At 28.4% G+C, this 22729-nt stretch overlaps 1 protein-coding gene across 1 annotated transcript; it reads right to left on the reverse strand.

Annotated features, from left to right (window-relative positions):
• Positions 1-1276: 1276 nt before the first annotated feature.
• Positions 1277-19571, reverse strand: LOC107438941 (uncharacterized). Its single transcript, XM_071185832.2, has 3 exons — positions 19327-19571; positions 8065-8146; positions 1277-4736 (listed from the first exon to the last, which is right to left on the reverse strand). The coding sequence occupies exons 1-3, from the start codon at positions 19569-19571 to the stop codon at positions 1740-1742; spliced, it is 3324 nt and encodes a 1107-aa protein (XP_071041933.2). The 3' UTR covers positions 1277-1739.
• Between the last annotated feature and the right edge of the window lie 3158 nt (positions 19572-22729).

Here is a 22729-nt window from a genome sequence, read left to right on the forward strand (position 1 = left end):
TTGAAATTTATCACTAGCGTCAACTTAAATTTGCAAATACAGTTAACATACAGCACACAGAAAAAAACTAAGGAACGAAAGAGGTGTCGACACTTAAAAAATGAATCAATTGGTTTTTCTAAAAATTTTCGTTTGTTATAGAACCCTATAAATGATCTTAAAATGTTTTAAAATATTCAATAAAATAGTATTTAAAAAAAATTTAAGTTAAATTAAAAATGAATTTTTAAAATTAATTAGAAAAAAAATTAAATTTTTGTGTACTCTTAATGCAAATTTATACTTATCATTATTTTCATGTAAAATATAAATACCTATAAACAATGCAAATACTTAATGAAATAAATGCACATTTATTGCTACTATTTTAATACGTTAAAAATGTTTTAAAACAATTAAATTGTTTTGCCCAAGAATATATTTTTATTGAAATATGTTTCGCATATTTAAATACTTTCACAGATAAAATTTTCATTTGTTGCAATAGATATATTTTTAAAATATATTAAACTATATAATTAATTCATTTAAAAATTATTGTGTTTTAAAAACTAATAATGGAATAAAGGAAAATTCAAATATTTTAAAATATTACATATTTAAAAACCAATATTTTTACCAAATGGGTTCTATTATTACGAATTATAAGTTAGTTACAACAAAATATTGTTATAATTGTGTTATGTTTCAACACAGAATCAGTCTCAACATATTGGGATTATAGCAAACAGTGAATCTTATCATTTTAGGTCTTATTTATAAACCTAAAATGATATTGGATAAAATAATATAAAATGATACCGGATTTTATTTTTATTCATAATTTACTAGTATTATTTTTATTTTATTTATAATTTACTTTTATTTCTAATTAACTTATCTTGCTTATATTTATAACTTACTTTTATACATAATTTACTTTTATTTTATTCTTAATTTATGTTTATTACTTTCATCAATAATTTATTGATATTTCATATATTTATTACTTAATTATTTATTTTTTTTAAATTTATAATTTACTTTCATAACTCTTATTTTACTTATAATTTACTTACAATATATCGATATTTTTAATACTTAATGTTAAAAATTACTATAAAATATTTTAGATAATTTATTTTTACAATGTAAAATGAGTATTTCAAGTTTCTATATCACATTTATGCAAATAATTCCCCTTCATAAAATTCATTTCATTAACTTTATAAATTATCAATGAAGATAGAAAAAAATTACAATAATATACTTTCTAATGAATTGTCGTTATAATGTAAATAATGTTTATATAATATATTATGTAAATAATGCTTATGTCGTTATAATGTTTCTAAATGAATTGTCGTTATAATGTAAAATAAGTACTCTTAATGCAAATTAAGAGTACTTATGAGTACTTATTAGTAAAAATTACAATAAGAGTACTTATTTAAGAGAGCTCAAATTTGAGCAGTTTCTAATTCTGAATGTAAAAGAACTGTAATATTTCACAAATAAGTAATTATCATTGGTAAAAAATTGCAATTATATATTCTAAATATTCCTAAGCTTTAAGTTGTACAAAGTATTTCCATTTTTATTCGTAAGTTGCTTTTTTTTTAAAGTAATAAGAAATTGATATTTTTTACCAGTTATTAATAAAGCTAGTAAATAATACAATTAAATATTTTAAATATTTAACGATTACAATATAAAAATAGTACGTCTTTAGCTTACAATTTGGCAAATCATTTATATGCTTATTTATAAGTTGTTTTTATCCATGCTTCAACATCGTCACATGCTTCAAATTTGCATCCATCTACTATGAATTTTCCATTTACAATTTTCCACTGAAAATTTACATTTTGTTTTATTTGATCAAGCAGAAAATTTACTATAGCTTTACGAGGATCGTTTTCAAGTGTAGATTCATTTTCTGTGTTTTTTTCCTTTAAAGATAATTGTTGATTGCCTTCGTTATCAATACTTTTGTTCTTCATAGATGTTAGTTGATCGACTTCGATTTCATCGCTCTTGTTCTTCATAGAAATTTGTTGAATGCCCTTCTTTTCCTCCAAATCTGACTCAATTTTAACAATTCCAGCTCGCTTTTCAGACGAACGAAATTGTGGAAAAGCTTTTGCTGATAGCATTTTGCAATTGAAAAATGTTGATGATTCTGTGGTATTGTTCCGATCTTGTACTAATCCCATTGCAAAGTCACCTTCAGTTTGAGCAACGGTTTCTTGTAAGTTATCAGATGGATATTCATCTCTATTTATATCAGCTGAAACTTTTTCACCAGCTACATCATCTTTCGAGTCCACTGAACATTTTTTAAAGTCAGTTTCATCCACAGGAGCATTTTCAGGGCACTTGGTCATCAAAACTGTTTGTCCAATGCACGTGTCTCCATTTTTGATTCGATTTGGTTTATCTTCGAGTGCGAGTTTCTCCTTGGGCAAAATGGAATTCTCTTCCGACGCACTCAATTTTTCGTTAGACGTATTGGATTGTTCGTCAGGCAAGCAAGATTGTTCTTCAAGCAAACTCGATTGTTCGCTAGGAAGACTGAATTTCTTTTCAGGCAGATTGGATTGTTCTTCAGATGTTTCAGATTGCAATTTGAAAGTGGAATTAGATGCTGATGCTATCAAATGGTCTTGAATAGACATTGATATTAGTGCAAACGATAATGCTTCAGCTGAGCCTCCAGTCTCTTTGTGTTCTTCTCCAGAAGTCAGCTGTTCATCAGCAGTTTTAACAGATAATCCTTCATATGTCGATTCTGCATTTCCTGTTGCATATTTCTCTTCAAGAAAACACACTTCTTCACACAAATCAAAGGTCTGGTCGTCAAAAAGAGCCCGAGTTTCATTGGGGCTCTCTGATTTATGGCGTTGATGATCAGGATACAAAAGAGACTTAGGGGATGGTTCTGAAACAATAGGCTGGCAGATTGAGTTGATGTTATGGAAATTTGAACTCTCTCCACAAATTCTTTCAAATTGATTTCGGTTATTATTTGCCCAATTAGAAGAATTTTGGATGTTGTCTGTATAAGTATTGGTTAACTGTTCATTGCAGTTTGTACGAGCAAAACTTTGAACCGATGTTCTGGGTGTGTTCTGCATCCGAAACGGTTGACTTTTTGAAGTTGATGCTATATTATAGGAATTTGTATTCTTCCCAAGCACGTAATTATTCAAAGTTTGTCGATCAGAATATCCATATATAGGAGAACTGTTTATCCAACTGTTACTGTGATGATTCTCGGGAGTACTGGTGCAAGTTTCAGGGTATAATTTTCCAAATCTATCTCCTTCCGTCACGTGGAGTATATCAGGAGAAGTTTTGTTGCAATTTATGCCCATCAATGCTTCGAAAGGGTTCGGATTTTCGTCAAACGGCTCCAGCTTAATGGGTGTTGCAGAAAGATTTCGAATCATAGCCTGCTGGGACTGCTCATACGTGTATGGATTGCTTGAATAAGGCGATTCTATGTCCCTCACAAAAGAACTACCATCAAAATTGTTAGATTTAAATTGGTTTACAGAAGTTGTACTGGAACATCTTGAAATTGGATACGAAGCCATTTGGTTCAAATTTGAAATCGGTTCAATGGACTGATGATGATAACTCGAACTCGGCATCCTAAAATTACTTGCATAAGGAGAAACAGCGATGACTGGGTAGTCATTAAGAGCTGCTTGATTATTTTCAGCATTAACGGAATCAGGGATGGAATTAAGGTTGCTGTAGGATGTACCAGTAGAAGGCTTGCTGATTGCTGGTGCTTTGCTGTAATTATGGAAATTACTCATCATGTTATTCAAAATTTGAGGTTGGCCATAAGGAAATTCGTTTTCATTCGGAATAGAACTGTTAACCATGCCATTTTTCTGATATATAGGAACGTATATCCTGCCACCATTTATTTTAATTTCAAACAGATCCTCAGAGCCATCTAACTTTAAAAAAACTTTATCACTAGGACTACTGATGAATATCTTACCATCATTATCTTGCGCGTATGAGAGAGATGCTGCTATGTCCAAATTCATTTCATTCAATTTAATGTCATTTATAACTTTGTCGGTTTCCGTAACATTTAGAAATTTGTCATCTTTCACTAAAATCTGATTCCAATATTTTTGACTGCTTGTTGGCCCTGGCTGCTGAGTTCCATTTTGTCTGCTGCTTCCATTAACATATTGTCCTGTTGCTCTTGCTGGTGATGGTAGATCAGTTAGATTGATTTTAATGTCCGATTTGTCTTCAAATCCTTGATAAGAATTGAAGGCTTGTGAGGTAGAAGGGTTTTGATTCCCACTTTGTCGTTTCGGTCTTCCTCGCTTTCTTGGTATAGGTATCTCCTCTGGTTGATTTGGAAGTGGGATTCTCTTCGGATTTGCAATAGAATTCTTGAGGCATCTAGAAGAGCGTATGTTATCGTGTGATATTGTAATCATATCTTTTCTGAGGCCTAACTCTTGATAGGTATTGTTGCGAAATGAAGAGCCTAGAACATAGGAGTTGCTATGAATGGGTGAAAGGGCTTTTCTAGGCTCAAAGGTGACATTGTCTTCTTCTTTTACACGTTTAGATTGTCTGGTTCCCTTTTTCAGTTTCATTCCAGGTTCCTTTTCAATGTCTTCTGAATCATCCTGGTTTTCTATTGCTGCATAGTTAATAGATCGCTTACTTCTTCTTTTGGAACGACGTTTTTCGTAGTCAGTAGCAAATTTTTTAAACTGAAAGAAATAAAAAATTTTGATTAATTCTGGGACGCTAAGTTTCTGAACAATAAGGTATACACAAACTTAAATACATTACAGATGAAGTAATTGATAGAAAAAAGTTAAGGACAAGATAAACACTCTGGACAACCATTACGAAATATCTTGCTTACAGCGGGTGGATTGAGAATCTAGCCGACTTGAAGGCAAGCATCACACACCGCATTTATTGCATCAGGACATATATCCTCTGATCTAATGTGGAGCATGCCGTTCTACGCTTCCAATTAGTAGCAAAATAAAGCGGAGGACACAACTTACGCCTTAATAATCAGATGTTTGTCCCGTGAAACTCTTCATTCCTTTTTTTCTTTGGATTATCACTGTTGTAGCTGTAAACACGTATATTTGTGTTTTCGCTATTAAATTTTTAGTAAGCCCCTGAACTCTATTACTTCCTTTTGGCTAACAACATTCCCGTGTGTAAAGAATACATTTTTGGTCTTTCTCCTGACAGTGCCATCAATTGGAACTATTTTTTGCTCCGCGTAACAAAATTCCATTGCCACACGATTGTTCTGCTAAAACATCAAGTCATTCTGACGAGTAGTTTAAAGATTATCGATTTTTGAAATCGTAACTTAAATTATAATCATCCTTTATAAATTTCCTTTGTTAATTTATATAAATTTTTCCATGTGCAAATCCATTTCGGGCCAATCCGTGGCTAAAACTACCTACTAAAAATTTTTTCTTTGTTAATTTTTATAATCTTTCCATGTGCAAATCCATTCCGGCAAATCCGTGGCTAAAATTATTTACTAAAAATTTCTGTATTAATTTTTCCATGTGCAAATCCATTTCGAGCAAATCCGTGTTAAAATTATCTACAAATATTTTTTTCTTTAATAATTTATATAATTTTTCCATGTGCAAATCCATTTCGGGCAAATCTGGGGCTAAAATTATTTGCAAAACATGCGATTTATGTTTCTCTTTTTTATTTTTTCTTAAATGAATATTTATTTTCTAATATTATTTATGTTCAACCATTTAAATTATCCAGTATAATATTACCTTGCGCACATCCATTTCGGGCCCATCCTTGGTAACTAACAAATCAATGCACAGCATAGCAAATCACTTCAGCAATGCAGTAAGAACGGTACTTTAAAATCCTCTAGTTACACTTAATTTGCGCTTTTGTTTTCATATTTTGTAATCTGGCAATCTTGTTGCGAAAATATTTTTAAATCATTCTTGAAAATCTGGCAATCTTGTTGCGAAAATATTTTTAAATCATTCTTGAAAAATTTCCCGTTCATGTAAGTACATCTGATATTGCTACTCGCATTACAGTTTTTGTTTTGTTTTATACTGTTTTTTTTCTTTTTATTTTATTTTATTTTCTGTTTTTACGTGTTATTTTTACTTATTGTGTTCTATTTTATTTGTTGTAATTTTTGTAAAAAAAATTTTGAGTGCTCCTCACACTATTGTATTTTGCTTTGGCTATATTGATACAGTAACAGAAAGCACTCTTTTTTGCAGATATAATCGTGTGGGCTGATAAAAAGATTATATCTTTTATTTTCCGGTTTTTTTAAAAAAATATTTCATCATTTTCTTTCTTAAATCAGTCGTTTCTTACTTTTTTCATTATTATTTCACCCCCCCCCTTTGCATATGTCTATAATTTTCCTTTGTTTTCTCTTCATTTTGAACTTGCAGGCTTACTTTAAATTACTTGCTGCTTTAATATTAGATACGATTTTGTAAACAGATAAAAAAAAACTCATTTACATAAAACAATGCAAATAGTAGATAACAGAGATTAATTATATAGTTTGTCAACGTCGACATCGATGATAACGATGCACGATGCAAAAACAGAATGTTATAATTCAGTTCATATGGAACATTCACACGAAAAATGCAAGTTTGAGTTTTCAAAAAAAAATTTATTAAAGTGCATGAAAAGGTTTGAAAATTTTCACCTTTAATCGAAGTATGTAATGACATAAAAAAAAAATCCGGAAATAAAACCTAATATTTAAACAAAATAAGTTTGGGAATATTGTTTTAATGGTGTTCTTTGCTTTTCTTTAATCTTAAAAATTAAAGCTTTCTGGAATTTCAAAGTGAGCAAATTTATAATCTAAATTATAAATCCACTAATTTTAATAATTTTTTATAGGTTTGCTTAATAAATCAAAGTTGCCAGTTGGCATCGTTGCAATAGATAAGAAAACTTATAGTTCAACCTTTTACACTCCAAATACTTTAATACGCTGTTTTAACTAATGTAATAACTTAATCATTAAATCTATCTATCTTATCTATCATATATCTTATTTCTCGATCTTATTTATCTTATCTATCTTATTCATCTAATCTATCTTATCTATCTTATTTATCTTATCTACCTTATTTATCTTATCTATCTTATTTATTTTATCTATCTATTTTATCTATCTCACTCACTCATGTATGCATGTATAGCAGAATAAATAAATACAAAAAGGATAAAAAAAAAGAGCAAAACGAAGAAAATTAGTAAGTTTAATTTACTGTGCATAAGCTGCAAGTATAAATATAGAGAGTATAAATAAGTTCGAATTATAAGTAAGCATAAATAAGTTCAAAATATAGAGATAAATTAAATTCAAAATATAGAGAAAACATGGAAAAAATTTCAGACTAATGGGAAGATAAAAAGAAAATTATTAAAGTAAAATAACATTGAAAAAATAAAAATATAATAAACAAGACACAAAACGAAATCTATAAAGCGAGTAGCGAATTCAAATGAACTTACATGGACGGGAAAGCTTTCAAGAATGATTTAAAATATTTTTTTAATACAATTGCCAGATTACGAAATATGAAAACAGAAAAACAAAGTGAGCTAAAAGCGTAAATAAAGGGATTTTGTATTATAAGGCTATATCTTACTGCAGTATCCAGTTGGGTTCAAAATTGGCTCGACACGGGTCCTAAAAGAACATGCACCGAAGGACCAATATTGGTCCTAGAACGGCCTATATAGGACCTACATTGGCCAATATAGAACCTACATCGGCTAAATAATGGGTATAAAATATCATGTGAATCTGACAATTCTATATAGAACAGATATTGGTTGTAAAGTGGCTGTAAAATATCTGGTCCTAGTGAATCGTAAAATTCTACATAGGGCCAATATCAGAAAAATAAAGGCCCTTTGAACCTTTGCTGACACAAGATTTATGAATATTGGCCCAATGCTGGCCAAAGTTGTCTTGCTGCTATGGAAGAGCCAACGTAAAAATGCGTAAATAGCAATAATTCTTTTAATGCTTACCACTTTTTGGCTACTCCTCTTGACATAGCACAACAGTTCTTCCCTATCAGCCCTGAAACAGCTGTGCTTGAATTCCCACATTCTAAAATACAAAATAAATAAATAAATAAAATAATAATGATAAACAAACGGGGAAACCAATCTGCAAAATACATGGAAAAATATAATCAAGTGCATCGAAAGAGGTTAAATTATAACTATCGTAAAAGATATTATAACTTATTAAAAAAATATTAGGTCCGCATGTCTGTTGGGCTATCACTTTTTTAACGCCGTTTTAAAATTACTTGTTATTTGGCTAAAATTGTTCGAAAAAAACTATAAATATTGAGAAACGCACTTTTAGTACATAATTGCTCATTGAAAAATTGTAACAGCAAATACATTGAAAAATTAATTCTTCAGAAATTATTGATTCCATGATAATTCTTTCTTCGGCGAATTGAATTATTCAACTTTTTGCAAAAAAAAACCGCCGTAATTTAGCCAGGGTTTGTTAATTTAAATCAACTTGATTAAAATCACGATTTAAATCTTGATTTAAATCAAATGATTTTTTTTAAAAAATCATTTATTTAAATCAACTGATTTTTTTGTAAATATCTATTGATTTCAAAAAATTTAAAAAAAAAAAGTTTTTCAAATTATTGATACTTTTATTATTTTCTTTTCTTTGTTTTAAAATTTATTTTAAATAAATTGCACCATTAATTAATTTTAGTTAACGAAATTACTTTCTTTCTTGATGTGTGTTGAATTCCAACACATTTCAAATTACATTTTTAAAAATCTTTTGATTCTTGAGATTGAAAGTACAGATTAAAGTAAACATTTAATGCTGTCTTAATACAGACTTGCAATAGCTGTAGAAAGTAATTAATAAACATGAATTTTTTTCACAAAAAATAATGCTAATTAAAATTTTACCTTTTAATTGAAAAAGTATGGAATTAAAATCTACATTTTATTTTATTGGTGTAGAATGTATATTTTTAAAGCTTGAGGTTATCTTGAAAAGAAATTACCCTAATATGCCAAAAATAGGGTATAAATTCTCTATTTCATCTAGTCTTTCAATTTCAATCATGCATTTGTTTCAAAATGGTTGCTATGCATTCAAAGCTATGTATTATAATAAAAAATTGTTTTGGGTAGTTAAAGCTTCTAAAATATTGTTATAATATAGTTTTAATAATAATTTAATTTTGACTAAACATTTATGAAGTTTTTTTAATCATAAATCAAAGTTCTTACAGTGTTAGATCTGATTTAAATTTAAAAAAATCCAATTTAAATAAAAATAAAAATATGATTTTTTTTAAATCAAAAAAAATCGCGAACCCTGAATTCAGCCAAGCGCCACGTTGAAAAACAAATTTGTCCTGGTACCCTCTTATCAACTTGGCACTTTTTTTTATAGATTTTTTACACATCAATTAATATTAAATTAATAACGATTATTCTTGAGTCGCGATGGCTCAGGGGATAGAGCGTTCGCCTTCTAATGATGTGTTCCGGGTTCGAATTCCACATCCGGCTTGCACCGATCACAGTGGTGACGTTAAATATCCTCAGTGGTAGATGGATCATGGGTAAGAGTCGCCTTGCCGTCAGGCTTTCCGTGAGAGGTTTTTGTGGTTGCAATGCAACAAAGGTAGTTGAAAATGTAAACGGACTAGCATTATTTTTTAGTTATTGGTCCTTTGGATCAGTGACTAAATTTTCTTAATTTCTACCCCTGCAATAAAAAGCCACTGAAGCCTTTGCATCAAATTCATTTTTACTGTCAAATTCTTTTCAGTAATATTTATTTAATTACAGTGATTCAGTAAATATTGCTTCAAAAATTACGCATATCAGAAAATGTTATTTTATTACACTTTATTTTTAAGTTTAAGTAACATGTTCAATTAAAGCCTAATTACTTAATTGAAATCAATCGCAGATTGGATAGAAATAGTATACATTTAGATAAAGGGTGGAATATTTTATCATTCGGAAGATTTTATCATTTTTATAAATAAAGTTCATTAAAAAATATCTATCCATCATCATCACAATCTATGTGCTAAATATTTGGGTAATATAATTTTGAATTTTTTTTTTTTTTTACTAGAGTTGAAGGTTTTTCTTTTTAAGTAAATCTTTACTAATACAGTTTATTTCGCCTTTTTTTACAATGTATTTAAATACTTATTAATGCTCATATGTATTCTCAATATTATTCTTTTAAGTAAATATTAATTTCGCTACAGTTAGAAAATTACTTTTACTTTTAAGATTTAATTCATCTTTCTGCAATATAGTATTCACCATATATGGTTATTGTTAATTTTTCTCCTTACTTCTGCAAACTATTTGCTAGTGCCCGCAAAAGAAGAATTATAAATGCATTGCCCATTTTTAATTAAATAACTAATTAAAATAGGTGGAAAAAAGTCTTAAGTTAACCTTTCGGTATCGCCGAAAATGAATCGACACTTTTAAGAATCTAGACCATGGGTGGCGAACCTTTATGCACCAACGTGCCATTTTTTCAAAAAATTGTTTAATGAGGTCATAGACGTGCAGTCAAATAATTTTGACTTTGTGATTATTGGTAAAATAATAATACTAAGTACTATCAACTCAAAACTCTTTATTTACGATGAAAAAAAATACATTTTGCAATGTCTCAGTTATATTAGTAATTCAACTTAAAGTAACATCAGTGTGACTTCTGTTGTTGCAGATTAGATGACAAATAACTTATATTAGGTTGTAAGATGTTAGTTAAAGCAGGACTGTTAAATTTTTTTTGCTAGTTATTAATTGTTTTTTGTAATTAATTGTAAATTTTTTTGTTAATAATTGTTTTTTTTTGTTTGTTTTTTGTGAATTTAAATTTAATTGCTAATATGCTTTATAGTGAACTGTGTGATCGGTGGCGTGCTCAGAATATTGTGTCACGTGCCATAAATGGCACGCGTGCCATTGATTCGCCATCCCTGATCTAGACCATTAAAATATATGTTCATTATCATCGTCACAGTCTGTGCTTATACTTAAAATTTCAATTAATGTAATTTAATTTGGTCACATAATTTCAGTGAATATTATTAAGCTAGATGGTTTAGTTTCAAAAAAAGCTAAAGAATTAAAAAAAAAAATTTACGCCAAATGAAAAGAAATTCTAATCTACTTTTTTTTATTTATCAAATAGTTAACTAAGAAGTAATGTAAATATCATTTCTTGCCATTTTTATTCTTTGAGTAAACAGGAATTTTGCTACGGTGAAAAATTATTTCGATGTCTATTTATAAAATTTAATTCCTGTTTCTCTAATGTAAAACTAAATAAATGCATATGCTTGATACTCTTATAACACATTTTAACGCAATTAAAATAAAGTTTTAAAAAAATCTTCTAGAATGTATTTCATTCTTTTTCCTTTAACTTAGTTTTTTTTATAAAGAATGAATTAAAAGTGGTGATGGGATCATGATTTTTTTAAAGGCTTCTGCTATGCTGGAGATAATTCCTTGCATTAAATCAGGGGTCTGTCCAGACATTTTGTGAAAGGTCCGTTTTTGCAAAATTGTGAAAAAATTAGTCGTAATTTGTGAATGTAAAATAAACGTTAAGTCACATTCTTTCAACCAGGGTCCTGCTTTTGTGAATTAGTGCTAATAGGGTCCTGTTATTTTTCAAAAAACTTTTTCAAGGAGTTTTTAAATTGTCAAGGCATACAAGATTAGGCTCAACACTGAGAAATTATAATTTAAAAAATTAAATTTTAAAAAATAAACAGCAATCGCTGCTACTAAATTAGAGATGCAACATACAAATATTTGATATTTAGCCTATACTGCTGAGCGCAGAATGTTCAATTCGGACGAATAAAGGAAGAAGCGTCTGCCGAAGACAAAATTTAGTTCGTTTACGTCTGTCTTCCCCCCCCCTCCCTGGGAAGGGTTTATTCGATTAACAAAACAATAATGAAGATAAACAAATTTGTGAAGGGTCCGATTAAAAGATAAATTATTTTGTGAAGGGTCCGTTTTTAAGTTAAAATATTTTGTGAGGGGTCCGTTTTTATGAAAAGATATTTTGTGAAGGGCCCGTTAACGGACTCAAATTTCTTCTAAACAGACCCCTGATTAAATTCAAGCAAGAATAAAAAAATTAATAAAATCAATAACTAGAGCTTTTCGACATTTTTAAAATCTGAAGCTATTCAATATAAAATATTTATTCTACATTTTTTTTTCCTCACTTCACATGAAAATAATTAGAATTTTACCGTAAAACTAAGATTAACATGATTAAAAAAATTTAAGAACAAAATTAGTTTGCATTTATGACATATAATTTTACTAAGTAATATCAGTCATCCATAACGCATTCTAACCCCTTTTTTTACTGAACTTAAAAAATCCTTAATATTCAAATCCTCAATTCCGATGTTTCAATGAGTACCTTATAAATTATTATTCATTTTATTATTATTAGCTACATTATTATTATTAAGCTACATTAGGACACAATTTATTGGACACAATTAAGTTATTACTGAACTTAAAAAATCCTTAATATTCAGATCCTCAATTCCGATGTTTCAATGAGTACCTTATAAATGATTATTTATTTTATTATTATTAGCTACATTATTATTATTAAGCTACATTAGGACACAATTTATTGGACACAATTAAGTTATTACTGAACTTAAAAAATCCTTAATATTCAGATCCTCAATTCCGATGTTTCAATGAGTACCTTATAAATGATTATTTATTTTATTATTATTAGCTACATTATTATTATTAAGCTACATTAGGACACAATTTATTGGACACAATTAAGAACATAAGGACACACTACATAAGGACACAATTAAGTTATTACTGAACTTAAAAAATCCTTAATATTCAGATCCTCAATTCCAATGAGTACCTTATAAATTATTATTTACTTTATCATTATTAGCTACATTATTATTATTGAGCTACATTAGGACACAATTTATTAAAAATATCTTTGTTCTCACATAGTTATTTACCTTCTAAAATTGTTTGATTTAATTCCTGCAATTGCAAAGAAACGGCCGATGGAGACGAATGACGTCGGTTCGTGAATCACGTGACAGATGAAAACGAAAGTTAGTGTTTTTTGCTTAGAAATAACTTATAAGTAGCACTTTTAGAAAAGTATTAAAATGCTTACTGGTGGTTTTGAAGGATTCTAAATGCATTGAAATTATAAAAAAAAGGGCGTAATTGTCCATGCTTTATAAAAATAAAAGTTTATCCACTGGAAGTAACAACCAATCAGTAACTAGGGCAAGCGTATCTAAAAATAGATATCCATATAAAACTGAGAGGACTGAAGAGTTTAACTCCACCCCTAACTAATGACGTAACATATCTTTAAACATCTCAAATAATATTCTTCTAGCTTGGTGCAGTAATTATTAAATAGCAGGGGCGTACGCAAGGGAGGGGTTTAGGGGTTTAAACACCCCCTTTGAGCTCAGACAAAATAGCAAAAATAAAAATTTTAGTAGAAATTATGCGGGCTATTATTTTTAAAGATTATATATTTTTATTTGCCTCATGCCTACTTTTTTTTTCCCACGGTATTTCTCAAAATACTGAAAAAATGTTTACTGTAATAGAGTTGTACTTTTGAAACCAAATTCGCGTGATACTGTTACGGGCTGGTTCCTTTCTGCCCTGCCAGTCGCGATAGTTTTCGCGAGGTCTTTACGCGATGATTCTGGAATCCTAGACGTTCTGTCGTATTTGAGACAATTCGAGAATTTTGGAGATGCGGTGAAAAATTATATAAAGGGGGGAGCGGAGTACAGTGGAGTTAGTTAGTCAGACTAAGAGTTATCTCTGCCGCTTGTCTTTCGGAGCTTTTCGCTAAATCTGTTTCGTTTTGTCTTAACAACAAGTTAATTCAATCGCCGAACTCGTCGCCGCCACTATTTCGACTAGTGAAGAAATCAGTAACAATACCATTGGAGATACTGTGCTCGTTGAAGTTATTCATTCCAGCTCGAAACTTTGAGATCGTAGCATAGCGGATATTTCTATGCCAATAAATATATATATATATTTGCTGTTCTTGGATCTTTAGGATGCCAAAACGCAAGAATTTAACAATTTTTAATGATTTTGAGAAAAAATCACGACCTGAAATTAGTGAGGTAACAGCATCCATAGAGTTATAAATAAGAAGGAGTGGGCATTCCTCCCCATCCCTGTTGGCGCGGGTGAAGTAACTGTCAAGTAGCGGCGGCCATGTTGGTATAACCAGAAACTTCGCGGAGCCGCTCAGGTTTCAAGAGGAAGAGTTAGGTTGTTTTTGATCTTTTCTCTTATGATTGGAAAATTTCGAAAACGAGATTGAAATAGTTTTGTTGTTAATACATAACACCTTTTTTCATTCAATTTTTCAACATAAGTTTCTTTTCTTCTTCCCAAAAAATAACGTTTTAAGATAGCTCTATTTTACAACTGAATTAAAAAAAGAACTTTACAGCAGTTTTCGGGAACTTAGGTTCCTTTATATTTCATCTACGCATTAAAAGTAATATATTATCGTTATTTAAGGGGGCAGCTTTCCAATTAAAAATTTACTTAAAGAATATCATATTAAAACCACACTATTTTAAATACAAACAAAATTATACGAAACGCACTTTTTCTTAAAAGTTAGAATATTTAAAGGGAAAAATATTGGTTTGTGCTAAAAAAAATAGCAATAATCAACATTAAGCCATTTGAGTAATAAAACTAGTCCATAACCTACTGTTCATTACTAAGCAGAGAAGTCTAATTTCTTTTTCAAAGCACTTCATTATATGAAGTGTACAAAACTGTAATTTACAAATAACAACGTAAAATAACTGTGTATTTATTTTTAAAGATAAATACTCAGAGTATTTAATATATAAGAATATTTATTTTCCAATTGAGGTTTAAACTCCACTCATGAAATGCTCTATCTCATTCACAAAATATCATGAAGTGGTGAGCAAATAAATGCTCTATAATAAATGCCCAGGCATTATTATCTATAATGAATGCTCTATAATGAATTAAAGCTTTGACACAGCAATTGAGACGTTAGTAGAGGAAGGTGGAGGCTCAGATGAAGCAAATTTTAAGGCTTTTAAGGAACTTTAAAAGATAAAATGAATACTAAAGCCATTTTAAGGCACATAGAAATCCTGCAAAGTACAAGATTTAAATGTCAACACTTTGAAAGTACAATGAGTAAATATATAATTACTTGCTGATTTTAGCAGGGTTTGAAAAAACCCAACCCGCCTGGGTTTTATTAAAAAAAAACGGGGAAAATTGGATTTTTTCATTTAGTGCTCATAAACTTTAAGTTTTACAGTGTAAATATTTTTATTTATTAAAAAGTGTCGTATAAGCTTAAAAATAGAAATAAATCCAAAAAGTTATTTAAGTTTTGTTATATGTGTTTTATATTAAGTTTAAATAACGCATTATCACTAATATATGTTTGAATCTTTTTTAGTGTTAAGTACATAATATTAATGTTTCACAATTTTTAACTCAAGCATTGTAAAATATAAATGCAGTAGTATAAAAGGAACAAGCTTATTAATCTTTTTGTTTTTACACACATTTATTTACGATATTTATTAAACATACACATATATATATGTATTATAAAATTATAATCTGTAAATATTTATAATCAGAAAAAACTAAAATTTCATCTGACTTCAAAAAAATACTGAAATAAATATTTAATGGTCTTCCATGTTTATATTATAATAAGATTAATAGAAAATGAAATTAAAATTACATATAATTATAAAGAGTATCAGGTACTTGTCCCATTTTTTTCAAATAATTAACCCTAAGAAAATGATTTCATTTTTAGATAAATAATTTTAAGAAGTTCTCTTATAAAAAGTTTTAGCTTACTTTTTTAAATTCAGAAAATAAAACTGTTTAAATTTGTTAATGTATCACTTAGTAAAAAAAAAAAAAAAAATTTTCTTTTCAGACTGTATTATTTAAATTTCTATTTGATTTAATATCATTAAAATATTATTTTTTGAAAAAACCCACTTAAAGTTTTCAATAGTACTACAAAATTATAAGATTCGAGTTTCTTTTACTTTACAAATATTAAAAACTTAATCAGACAAATTTATGCTGCATAATAAATTATATATAAGTAAATGTGCAACACTAACTTTCAATAAAAACATTATTATAATTTTTTTTTATTATTTTTTCTTTAAAAAACCACTTATCGTTCCAAGTGGGTTTTTTCAAGGTGGGCCCACTTGGAGAACCCTGCTTTTTAGGAAAGAGAGTTATGTTAAAGGAATTATATTAAAAAAAAACAACCAAAAATTTAAATTACTTTTAATAAATACAATAATTTCAATTATATAAAATTGTTAAATGAAAAACACATAATCTCTTCTAGAACATTTTAGAACTCAGTTTGAAGAATGTTTAAACACATACAGCTCTAGTTCAACGAAGTTCGATGTGTTTTGGTTGTACCAATATGGCGCCGCGGTTGCGGTTAAGGCTTCACGAGTGTACGGGCATGCCGTCTCCTCTTATTTATTACTCTATGACAGCATCTGGTACCAATGTAAGTTTTTCTATTGAACAGAAATGTGATACTTCCGTTGAAGAAAACGTTTCTAGCGTAACAAAATCTGATGAATGTGAAAGTGGCCCGCCCTCAAAGTGTTACTTCCCACCCATATGACATTGGACTTTTTTCAGAAGATATTACATGCGTTAAGATATTACACTATGTTCTTAAACTTAAAAAATCAAATCGAAATTTAACTAAACAATGCTGTCTAAATAAAAAGTCAAAATTGTTAGCTGTTTAAATTAGGAAAATAATAGTGCTTTATTACATACTCGAATTTCTTTTAGTAATTTCAGAAAATTATGGAACACCCCACCCCCCCTTGAAAAAATTCTGCGTACGCCACTGTTAAATAGAGTAAATGTAAAATCCAAGAACTTTTTTAAAATTTAATTAAGTTTATTCTTTGCGATAACTGAAATGATAAAAAAAAAATGAAAAAGTAAAACAATTTAATTGTGAAATTCATAATAATACAATTAACTATTTATTACATGATTTGTCCTATTTTTCCTCCATCGACATTTTCTCTCCACTTTCATATACGTTAATTATAATTTTTTAAACAATTTGCAGCCTAACTAAATAATTAGTATTATACGTATTTTTTGCATTTTTTACGGAGAATAATTTTACTACGTGTTTATGGTAAAATTGTTCTTAAATGAAAAATTACTTTTTTTTTAAATTAACATAAATTATTTGAAAAACTAAACAATTGTAGAAAAAATAATTTTAAATTATTAAAAAAAACTAATTTTACTATTTGAAATTATTTATAATTTATTTTTAAAAAAACAGTTTTGAAGAAACTAAGTAATCTTCGTAAAAAAAGAATTTTTTTACAGTTTTTAGAACAATATCAAACATGAATCAGTTTATAATAACTTAATTAAAGGCATACATAATTAAAACTTATCATTTGCATACATTCTTAAAAGGAAGTAACATGATTTTGTATATTCCGAATATTTTATTGTAATAACACACGTTTTGGATGGTTTCTAAAATTTAAGTCATTAAATTTAGCAGTATAACTACAATAGAATGTTACGAATTAGCATATACAAAACATCATCCTAGATTTATGTAAAGTTAAATTTATAATTAAAAACAATAATAAATCACTTATCAATACTACTTTCAATATAATTTTCCAAAATAAGTTTGTTATAGTAAAATAATTCAATGCTTATTGTTAAATAAACAAGAAGAAAATTTTTATGATGTTTTTAAAAATAATATTGCATTGTTTAATTTTATAATTACTTCAATACAACTCATTATTTTTTGCATGGATCAAATCTTAAATGCGCATAAAAAAGTAAGATGTTCACTGAAAAATGTTTTTTTTTTGCCAAATTATGTTTGCAAAATTTTTGATTAAACTAAATTTTGAAAATGTTATTTTCAAAATGTCCCAAATAACATTTTAATGCAAGAATGTTACGTAAAAATATTTGCTCAAAAATCTAAATAAATTATTATTAGCAATAAATTTCAAGAATTTGTAGTTAATAAAATATACAAAATTACAGTTGATAGTTTCATAAAGATGACTTAATAAGGCAATTAATTTCATTCAACTATTCGCTACAAATTAATAACTTGTAATTAACTTTCAAGACTATAATAATATGGAAAAACAATTTTGAGTAGTAAAATATACAAAATAATGCAACATGTAATAAAATATTTCACTTCTATAATTTCTGTTTAAAATTGCATTAAGTTATTTGCAATAAAATGCAACAGAATATAGCAAAACACTGAGATGAATTATTTGCAACATCTTACAGGTAATTTAAAATAATTTAAAAATATAGATAATTTTTGCAATTCAAAACATTATAAAATATGACAGACGCTGTAGTAAAATATTTCGTATTTAAATTGTTTGCTTAAAATCGCAAATAAGCGAAAAAAATTGAGAAAAAAATATTAGAATCATGCTGCAATGAATTGTTTGCAATAGTTATAAAATAGTTTATTGTATTATTAAATTATGAGAAATGCTTGCAGATAAGAATAACGGATGTAAAATTAGACACAGTAAACAATTTTACTAACATAATTTTTACTTGAAATCGTAGTTAAGAGTATTGCATTGCAATATATTGGAGAGGCTCATTTGTAATAACTTGAAAATAGTTTACAGTTGTATTTACTGTTTACAGTATGATGGAAAATATTTACTGTTATGAAAATATGTAAAGAAAAATTATGCAGTAAAGTATTTATAATATTTGCTTTATAATAATATTTGCATAAAATTGCAATGATTTACAGCTGATATTAGCAATAAAAAAACTTATTTTTAATAAATGGAAAAGAAATAACTGCAAAAGTTTATATTGTGTTCAAAATGTGATAAATGTTTGCAAATTCGCAATTAAGTACTTGAAACAAATTGGATAAAAAATTTTTTTCAGTACATTGAAGATAAGGGACAATCATTGCAAAAAAATCATCACAAAAGTTCCAAAATTACAACTGATATACTATCTAGCCACATAATAAACAGAAAACGAAAAATTTCATAAGCAGATTCCTAAAAAAAAATAATTCAAAATGCTGTTTCAAAAATGCTAAAAAAGAAAAACAAAACTTACTTTATTTTATTATCTATTTTCTCAAATTGATAATAAGAAAGTTGACGCAAGACATGTTGATTGCTGGTGACGTTAAACACTTGAGGTATAAAACATTCTTTTTCAATTCCAATACTATCAATCCTAACGGACAAGCCATCCTCTGACCATTGGACGGAATCAACATCTTTGTTCGTGGCCAGGAGCCACAATTTACGAGGAAACAGAACACCGCACAAAGTATCTGCAAACTCCTTAGTTATCATTATTAAACTTTAATTATGTAATTTACGGACAAAATGGCACAGATTTTTAAAATTTAGAAAATGATAAAATTACAAGCAGCCTATTCAGAAGCCAGCAATTAGCAAAATGAAGTTCTTGCTAGGCTAGATGGGCGGTAAATTTGCCCGGGCCTGTACCATATAAGGATTGCACTTGTCCAGACCCTGCATCAGCATGTCCTATTTAATCACATCTCATGTCACCTTGTGTGCAAACTGAATCAAAAATTAAAATGCTAAAAAAAAAAATTCCCGGGTCGGCAAGCCGTCTAACGGCAGCAAAAATAAGCAAAGTGAAAACAAAAGTTGATCTTTATCGCTTCTTTTTTTGTGGAAAAATAGAAAAAAAATTTTTTTTATTTATTTCATTAAGAGATGTTATGTTAGAATTTCAAAGCCGTTTTCGTTTCGTGTTTTTAACGGACACTTTTGGTTCACGTTTAGAAACCGACATTGGTGTGTGAAAGAAGTTCTGGTTTTGAACAAGGCTGATTTATTTGATTAAAAAACTTCATTGGCTTCAAAAATATGCAGATAGAAATAAAAATCGACAGTTTTTAAGCGTTCAGAAATAGTAATTTTGTTTTTCGCTTTTTTACTTTTATTTATAGGAAGCTTTATATTTTCAATCACTTTTGTTTCGTCTTATTCACGTTTTGCAAGTCTTGAGAATGTGCGTGTTATAAATGTCGACATTAATTTCGATATGCATATATTTTTGAAGCAAATGAAGTTTTTTTTTATTCAAATAATATCTCGCAGCTTCAGTTTTTTGGTGTTATCTGATTATTTTACCCAATCAAAAAAATTATATAGATTATTATATTGAAGTCTGAGTATTTCAGAAAAATATACAATTCCTAGATCTCAAAACTTAATATTTTATTTTAGAATCCTTGTTAAAAGTTGTAAAAGAAAACACACGCCATGATATTGAAGCGAAAATAAGAAATATTATCATATGTTTAAAATATGACAAGAACAAATTCATAATATTAAATATTTCATTCTTCAAATTCATTATTTTCAAAATAATGAGTAGTTTTTCTTCTCTTTTTTTGCTGGTTAATATATTCATAGTAGTTAATAAACATTTTTTTAATAATGCCTGAGAATTTAAGAAAGAAGATAATAGTTTGAGGTTCCTTAGCCTAAAATAAATAAAGAACAGCTGAATTAATTTATTGCTATACCCGCGAAAACAAACAAAAATCAATATAATACACAAAAATATTTTACATCAAGAGGGATAATACTGATGTGCTGTACGTTTAAATCTAAACAAAATGATAATTATAATAATGTACTGCTGATGAGATAAACGAATGAAGTGTGAAAAAAAATAGGACGAATTGGCGCCATTTCATCTGTAAAGCATAATAACATTCTTTCAAGCTTACTTTGAGTCAGGTTTAGAAGAAATTATTTCTTCTTTTTTTTTTAAGGAAAAAGATTATTTTGAACCTTTCATCTGTCCATTTATAAATAAAACTTTAGTATTAGAACTAATCTTTAGATTACTCCATTTCTTAATATTTTTTGCGGCATAAGTCTTGCATTCTTTATCGAAAGCTAGTTAAATAAATTAGAACGACATTAAATATTCGCTCAGCTTTGACTCAGTGGCGTAGCGAGCTTAACTCGCGCCCGGGGCACAATATCTCTTCAGCGCCCCCCCCCCCCCCCATTCGAAAACCATACAATATAATATGCAAAATATACTCGCAAATAAATAAAGTAAAATAAATAAAGTCATAGGCTCAATCTAGGCTTTAAATTTGAGGCAAAAAATGCTGTTGAGAAAACAAGACTAGATTTTGAAATGTATAAATGGTCATCTAGAATTAGTTCAAAAGATACCTATTATTTATTTTTCATATTTATAAAGAAATATTTTAAAAACACGCAGTTTTAAAACAATAAAAAAGTAAGTATTTATTATCTCTAAGGAGATATATATATTTAAATGATTATAATACATTAATAAAACTAATTACCATGTATAAATTTTCCTTGCTTTTGATGAAGCAAATTTATCAATAATATCATCAAAGCTGATAATTTCAAATTTTTCTCTTTCCACACTTAAAAACACTAGGTCACTTAGGTGATCTTGTCCCATCGTTGATCGTAGATATGTCAAAATTAATTTTAATTTGCTGAATGGACGTTCGCAGCTAGCAATTGATACTGAGATAGTCAGGAGTATTTGAAGTGCCACTCTCAGGTTTGGAAAATCATCTTCTCCATACGATATTGTAAAAGTAAGAAATTCTAATGGAGTTTTAGGTTCGATTTTTTTTCTACTGCGGAGTAACATTTCGCAATCACATATTTCGATAACGAGTTCTATTCCATTGAAATCTGTATCATAAAATTAACCCAAATTTTTAAATTTTTTTTCAAGGTCGTTATCAACATTATCCCTGTTTAGTAAATTTTCAACGTCTAGTAGAAATGCAAATTTGAAATTAGGGTCACTTAATCGTGTACATATTTCTTGTTGGAGACGATCAAGAACGCTTTCCATAACACGAGAAATTTCACTTTCTGCGGAAATACCAACATCTCAATTCTCCGGGCATTTTGCGGCGTTTTCTTACACGTATTGTTGTATCAATATCCCATTTTTCACAAAGAGACTTCGCTTTTTTTAATGCCTTTTCACAGAGCTTGTCTCGAATTTCGGCTAGTTCAGTAGTTAATGATTCAAGATCATGGAACGCTTCTCTAAAATTCATTCTAGGATCTTGTAATGTAAGCTGTGCACGATCAATCCTCCTTAAGATTTCACACCAGAAATGAACTTAAGTTATGAAACTAAAAGTTAGTATATTTTGCAACAGAATTGTAACTTCATTTCTGGTGTCAGTTGTAGTGGTTGTGTCCTCTGCTAATTTTTCTAATAGTTCTACTATATTCTCTAGCACATCGACGATAACGATAACCGCTTGTATTCTGGAGCTCCATCGTAACGTTGAACGTGAGAAAAATAGATATATGTTTTCAATTATTCCAAAACATGTCACAACGAATGGATCTTGTTTAGCTGCAGTAACTCCTACTGAATTCAATGAATGGTTATCACAATTTACAAATAATGCTTTATGATTTTTTTCCATTATTCTTTGTTGAACGCC

The sequence above is a fragment of the Parasteatoda tepidariorum genome, chromosome 5, assembly GCF_982258835.1.
Source record: "Parasteatoda tepidariorum strain Cologne lab strain chromosome 5, Ptep-v5.0, whole genome shotgun sequence".
Lineage (NCBI taxonomy): Eukaryota > Metazoa > Arthropoda > Arachnida > Araneae > Theridiidae > Parasteatoda > Parasteatoda tepidariorum.

What these genes read in the sequence shown, in the direction of transcription:
- LOC107438941 (XM_071185832.2), bottom strand. Translation starts at nt 19,571, where the DNA reads ATGATAACTAAGGAGTTTGCAGATACTTTGTGCGGTGTTCTGTTTCCT. An exon ending in AAAATAGATAATAAAATAAA is followed by an intron (nt 8,147 to 19,326) that starts GTAAGTTTTGTT and finishes TTTGTATTTTAG; the next exon opens with AATGTGGGAATTCAAGCACA. An exon ending in AGAGGAGTAGCCAAAAAGTG is followed by an intron (nt 4,737 to 8,064) that starts GTAAGCATTAAA and finishes TATTTCTTTCAG; the next exon opens with TTTAAAAAATTTGCTACTGA.